At 59.6% G+C, this 6,539-nt stretch overlaps 1 protein-coding gene across 5 annotated transcripts in view; it reads right to left on the bottom strand.

Annotated features, from left to right (window-relative positions):
- Positions 1 to 920: 920 nt before the first annotated feature.
- The window catches only part of LOC123830258 (DNA polymerase delta catalytic subunit), a 28,429-nt gene continuing 22,810 nt past the window's right edge, over positions 921 to 6,539 (bottom strand). For 2 of the 5 annotated variants that reach the window (XM_045856303.1, XM_045856302.1), the window contains 4 exons: positions 5,109 to 5,181; positions 4,607 to 4,824; positions 4,113 to 4,263; positions 921 to 2,908 (listed from right to left, as the gene is read on the bottom strand). In XM_045856303.1, the coding sequence (XP_045712259.1) occupies positions 2,610 to 2,908; positions 4,113 to 4,263; positions 4,607 to 4,824; positions 5,109 to 5,181 (741 nt within the window). In that variant the 3' untranslated portion in view covers positions 921 to 2,609. Of the gene's footprint in view, positions 2,909 to 4,112; positions 4,264 to 4,606; positions 4,825 to 5,108; positions 5,290 to 6,539 lie in introns of those variants that run through there. The other 3 variants (XM_045856301.1, XM_045856304.1, XM_045856305.1) reach the window with 3 other exon arrangements.

The following is a 6,539-nucleotide window of genomic DNA, read 5'->3' as shown; positions in this document are numbered from 1 at the left end:
CCAGTGCCCGTCCCCGAAAGCGAGCACAAGCCCGGGCTTGGGGACCCGGCCACCTGGGACCCCGGACTGGCCGCTGCCCCTCCTGGGACCGCGCCCTGACGGCTCCTCAGGACGATTCCCGGAGCGGGCGCGGCGGGCACCCGACGCGCGTGTGGACAGCGGGGGCGGGTGGGGAGGCCGGGAAGGCCCTGGAGGGGTGCCCGGACGCTGGCGCCCTTCCCGGCAAGGGGACCTGTGGCTTTCTGAATGGGGGGTGGTGGTGACTGGACGCCGCGTGGGGGGAGGGGGTTGGGAAGAGAGGGTCTTGGGGACCCCAGGTGTTATGGGAGGAGGGGCAACGTGGGGAAGAGAGGGACCAGAAGGGTGTGGCGGACTTGGGGTTAAGGTGAAGGATCGGTTGGTGGGGAGGTGGTGTCGCAGGGTGAGGGACCCGGTATAAGGAAAGACAAGCCCCTTCAGGTTTTCTTCTTGCCCATCTGTCCCCTCCCCCTTTCCAAAACCCCCTTTGAGCCGGAAACTTCCCCGCCTCCCAGGAGGGCTCAGCCAACCCGGCGGCAGCCTTTGCGTGGCGTCACGTGTTGCCAGGCAGACTACCAGAGGGCTCCCGCGGGCTCCGAGCGCTGGTGGAGCCGCGGGAGCCAGGAGGGCGCACAGGTCCGCCAGCCCCGGGCTGTATCCCGAGAGAGGGGGACGGAGACTCAGAGAGGGAGAACAGAAATCCAGGGAAGGGCAGAGACCAGAAAGGGAAGCAGAGAAGGCAGGGGAAGAACCCCAATGGTAAGGAAGAGGCCCTTACCCGGCCTTCAAGGTTCAGCCTGGTCCGGCTCTAACCCTCACTGTCCCAGCGTCCCTGAGGGCCAGCTGGCCCCGGCGGACCAGCAGCATAGCAGTTCCTGACAAAGGGCCCTAGAAGGTCTGTCTACCTTGATTTGTTTTATTTTATTTTATTTTATTTTATTCCATTCCACACTTGGAGTGATAGTTTTTGCAAAAGGTAGCTCATTTGCAAGAGGAGACCCTGGGGAGGACAATTTGTCCCCCACACGCCCCTCCCACCCACGCTGGCACCCCCTCCCCCCAGGTAGGGAAGGGGGCTGTCCTTCTCTCCAGGGCAGGTCCCAGCCTGGGCTCTGCTACCAGCCACTTTGTGCCCCTGTGAGGACCTCTTCCATCTCCCGGTCCTCGGTTCTCCTTCCTCATCCCCCTGGCCAGCAGTGTGTGTGTGGGGGATTTCAGATGTATCAAAGGCCTGTCCACAGGGCTGCAACGGACGGACTTGCAGCATCTTCCTCGCTTTCCTCTCCCCTTTCACAGAAGGGACAATAGAGGCCCAGAAACAACGTTTGACCTGGGGTGCCCCAGCCACCCAGGCTCAGGGACCTGGACTCTGGACTCCACTGCAGCCTCTGAGTGGGAAGCCAGTGTAGGGGCAGGGGGGCGGGGGGGGGCGGGGCTCCAATCAGAACAACCGCAGTCCAACCAGGCTTCACCTCCATCTGGGTTCACACCAGGGGTTAAAATGCAAATGGTTCAGGGCCAAGGCAACCGAAAGAAGTCACCAGGGCATGACAGCCTTGGGGTCCAGGACAGGCTGGAGGACAGAGGCCCATTAGTAGGGGGCACACGGCCTTGATCTAGTCTGTCTCCACACGGCAAAGCTGGTCGCTGGGTTGTTTGAAGTTTTAAGTAAAGATTTCATGGAAACCTCCTTCTATTAAAATATCAGCTCCTTCTATTAAAATATCAGCACCAGGAAGCAGCTGAGTGGCCAGAATGACCCCCAGCATGGACCTATAGAGAATTCCCCAAGAGAGAGGGTGGTTCCCATGACAACTGGGGGCTGCTGGTGGGGGCCCCAAAAGGGCATATCAGGTGGAAATCCCGGAGTGAGGGCACAGATGTGACTGGAGAATCTCAAGCAGACGAGGGGGTACCAGAGGTGGCACAGGCAGGACAGGGTTCCATGAGGTTCCTCCACCCACCACAGACCTGACCATCGCTTTCAGGCACGACGGAAAGAACCCAGAGTTTCCCTAAACGTGGTTGGAGAATTCCAAACACACCCAAAAAAGTAGGAGAGCAGTTCCATACAAATTAGGGGATCTCGAAGATGACCAAGAGATTTGAGAGGACAGAGCAGACAAGAGTCACAGAGATCTGAGACATGATAAGGCGCCCCGGAGACCCTGGGCAGGGCCTCCGGTTGCAGGCAGTGGCCCCTCCTGGTGTGAAAACCTGTGGCTCCCCCTCCCCGACGTGAGACTGAGGGATAACAGACATACAAGAGGTCTCAGAGAGGCCCCTAGCCTGGCTGGGGGACATCAGACATCACAAGGGGATCCCAGAGAAGCTCTTGGGGTTCTGGGAGCACTACCCCACCCCACTCCACATAGGCGCTTACTATAGTCGTCAGTGGGTCCTGCGACCCAAGCCCTGAAGATCCTGGGGACCCTGGACATGACAAGGGAATCCCAGAGGGGCCCTGAGCAGGGCTTAGGGGTTATGGCAGTCCCCTACCCCCACAGAGCGGGGGATCCACGGGTCCTATGACCTAGGGTGAAGGGACACCAACGTGACACCGACGTGGAGCCTGAGAGCCCCCATGGGGCTCAGGCCCGGCGGGCGGCCGGCAGCAGCGCAATGTCAAACTGGTAGGTGAGCTTGCGCTTGACCTTGCGGATCTCGCCGGTCTTGGCGTAGTTGCGCAGGGCGCGGGCCAGCTTCTGGTAGGTCATGCGCTTGCGGTTGCCCTTCTGCTGGCCCCAGCGGCGCGCCAGGAGCTCCTTGTGCTTGGAGGAGAACTGGAAGACCCCGGCACCTGGCTCCACCCACCACACGCACTCGCGCATGTCACCGCGAGTCAACAGCCCCAGCAGGAACTGGTACAGGCGCAGCTTTTTGCGGGCCCCTGCGAGGTTGGAAATGCAAGCAGGTTAGGGACCGTGTTCCGCGAACCCTGCCCTCTTGCCAGCTCCGCCCTGCCCCGCCCGCCCAGGCCCCGCCCAGCCTCAGTCTCCCGGCCTCCCCCAGAGAATTGAGGTGTGGGAGGTGGCCGTTAGATACGCATACCTGGCTCTGTCTGTGCCCCGCAAAAGCGGGCAAGTTGCTCTCCCTCCCTAAAGCTGTTACCCCAGAACCTCCACGGCCCTTCCCTGCTTTCCTTTCCAGGATTTGCTTCTACCCTGTGCTCTGCTTGGTGGCGGATGCATAGGAATACACATTGGTGGAGCCCAGGATGAGTGATTCTGTGAAATGGGTCGACAGAGGGCCTCAAAGGCTTGCAGCAGAGAACTGGCTGGTGGTGAGGAGACCTGGGGTGGGTGTGAATCTGCCTGGCCGTTCTCCAGCTCCCGCCTCCCTGCTCTCAGCCCCACAGGGACTGGGATCCCTAAGGAGGCCAGGAGTTCAGATTGCTGAGCTCCTACAGAGCTGGGGCAGGTGGCCACTGAGGAGCCCTGGATGCAAGAGCCCCACCTCTGCCATTTCCCTGCTGTGTGACCTTGGGGTGGTGACTTAACCTCTCTGAGCTGGCGTCTCCTCAGCTATATAAGTGAGGCTTATGTGTGTGTGTGTATTTTAACTTTACACACTTCATGCAAGGAGGTTCACAATTATGAGCTCCATTCATCTCCATCACAACCCCAAGAGATGGGAGTGGCAGCAACGACTCATTTTACAGATTGGAAACTGAGGCCCGGATAGAGAAAGTTGCTAACAATCCGACTTCCCAGAGGCAGTGCATAAGGGATGTTGGGCACAGGGGTGGAAACAGGGGTCGGCTAGATGGGAGCTGAGATGGTGCCTTTTTCCACTGCTGTTATGTTGACAATAATGGTGAGGGGTTACTGAGCGTGGACCCTGTGCCAAGCGCACACTGCTGTCTCGTTTGCCATGTTCTCCCACTGAATTCTCCCAGTCACCAGGAGCAGTCATCCCCATTGCACAGATGGGAAAGCAAGGCACAGAGAGGTAGAGGTCCTTACCCAAGGTCACACAGCAACCTGGGAACTGCCTTTGGTGCTGGAGTGGAAGGTATTTGGGAAGCCATGGTCCTTGAGCCTCTCCTCCCATCACCAGTGGGAGCCCCCCCCGCCGCACTTGCTCCCACATACCTGCCTCAGATCCCCTCCCCTCGGGGCCAGCCACGAGGGCTTCATCCGACTCGCTGTCTGAGACCTCCAGGGCGGGACTGTCCAACAGGAGATCCTCCTCTTCCGACAGCACAGGGCTGGGGTATGGGGCGTAGGCCGGGGGGCCCAGGGTCTGCAGAAGGTCAGGGTCACCTGTGGGAAGGGGGTCCCCATTTCTCCCTCCCTCGGCTTCCTCCTCCTGGGCCCAGGCTATGGGCCTCCCCACTGTTTATAGCCCGCACCCTGGCTCGGCTCAGACCTCCATGGCGAGATCAGGGGTCACCCGGACCACCTCCATGGAAGGCTGTGCCACACGGGTGACAGCCACTGCGCCCGTGCGTCTGCCAGCTGGTCCGTGCAATGTAGCACTCACAGCTCTCAACCTTGGAGCCTCATCCGAGGGAAGGAGGCAGTGCCTGGCACCCAGCAAACACCAGTCAAATAGTGGGGATGCCAGTTATCTCCCTGCCCCGCACCTGGCCGGGAAAATCCTCCGTGGGGTATGCTGGGAAGCCGGGCCCCAGGGCCTCCAGGCTGGTGGCTGGATCGAGGCTCCCCACAGGGGTGTAGGTTGAGGAGGGTCCATAACAGAGCTGGACATCCTGGGGGTGGCCAAAGGTGACCACAGCTGGGTCGAAGACTTCATAGGAGGCGGCAGGGACAGCCGGGGCCTCAGTCCAGCCCCACAGGGAGTCTGGGGGGAAGGGCACTGCATCAGGAGCCGGGCGGTCTGGCCGTGGTGCCCTCCCCCTGGAAGCCCCTAGCACAGAGGGGCCATTGTGGGCCTTGCAAATCTCCGACCCCAGGATTTGCATGGGTGGGCACTGGCGGGAGAGGACAGGGAGGGGGCTGAGGGCCTGCGCTGACCTTGCCCCGCTCTGCCATGGGGCAGCCCCCACCCCCCCAGGGCCTTGGCCGCCCACCCGTGGAACAGACCCAAGGGACGTGTGGGGAGGGGTCTGGGCCAGGGCCGCTCACCAGGGCCCCCTTCTGAGTCAGGGTAGCTGGAGTGCTTGCAGCTGTCCAAGTCGTAGAAGACTCCATCTGGGTACTGACGGGTGAGGAGAAGGGGGCAGGTCATAGGGGCCGTGAGGAGCCCTGGCCCCACCCCAGACGTGGTGGGAGACTCCGGCAGGGACGGAAGAGAGGAGGTGCGAGGCTGGGAGAGGGAGAGAAAGAGGCACAGGGGCTCAGAGAAAGAGGCAGAGGCACGGCCAGAGTAACAGAGGCACAGGGAGACAGAGAGAAGAGGCAGACGCCACACAGGAAACCCATGAGGACCCAGAGGGAGACACACACAGAAAGTGAGAGACGGCGACCAGTTCCCGCTAAGACGGTGGGCTCCCAGGAACCCCAGCCCCTCGCTGGAATGCAGTCACCATGTCATAAGAATTCCCCCAGCCTTGCCTGTCCTGGGGGAGGCGGGTGAAGGGTGAGAGGGTGGAACCTCTCCTTCAGAGGCAGAGCCTCAGCACTGCCTTTATCCACCTCTGGGTGATTCCATTCATCCCAACAATCAACTTTGCTTTAGCAACTGAAGTGTAGTCAAGACTAAGGCTGGAAACGGACCATCCTGAGACCCAACAAACTCACTCCTAGGTAGGAACCTAAGAAAACTGAAAATGCAGGTCCACAAAATAGCCCCATTCAAGAATAGCCAGAGCAGCTTTATTAAAAGTGGGAGATAACCCCAGGGGTGAGGGCTGGTGGCGGAGTACTATACAGCAAAGAAAAAGAGCCAGTGCCGGAAACACGCTTGGTGTGGAGCACAGGAAGACAGACCCGAAAGGGGACACTGAGTGATTCACGCAATGGAAAGTTCAAAACCAGGCAAACTAACGTGTGGTGGGAAAAAAATCAGAGGGGTATCGATGAACGAGCCACGCAAGGGGGTATTCCTAGGTAACAGAGTGACCGCATCTTGCTCTGGCTGGAGGGTGCCCAGGTGTCTAAGGTCGGACCTCACCAAGCTGGACACAAGACGTGCCGTTTTACCGACTTCCAGTAAGTCGTGCCTCCATTCTCTCAAAAAAGCAGAACTCGTCAGGAGGAGGAGGGTAGGACACCCGAAGCGGGTGTCTTTCAAGGCCCGGAGTGAGATTTTATCTCCTGGACCAGACTGTGGGTTGTAGGTACAGTAGTGCGTATCTGATATATGACAGACCAAAATTTTGAAAATATAAAGCCAGAGGAGGAAAGAGGAAGGAATAGATTTGCCAAATGTGGGGCGGACAGAGAAAGAGATAGAAGGGCAAAGATACAAAGAACTGCCCCCCGAACCCCACTCCAAGGAAGTGGACCCAGGGCCTGAGAGGAGAGAGACCTCAGAAAAACAGCTGTGGTGCAGTTAGGGGTGGGGGGAGCGAGGAGGGGGAGGGTGGTGGAGGAAGACACTGAGGGAGGGTCAAA

The sequence above is a fragment of the Phyllostomus hastatus genome, unplaced genomic scaffold (genome assembly GCF_019186645.2).
Source record: "Phyllostomus hastatus isolate PE091 unplaced genomic scaffold, TTU_PhHast_1.1 phas_scaffold_1224, whole genome shotgun sequence".
Taxonomy (NCBI): Eukaryota; Metazoa; Chordata; class Mammalia; order Chiroptera; family Phyllostomidae; genus Phyllostomus; species Phyllostomus hastatus.
The sequence above is the reverse complement of the archived record's forward strand: the minus strand, read 5'-3'. Positions and strand labels throughout refer to the sequence as shown.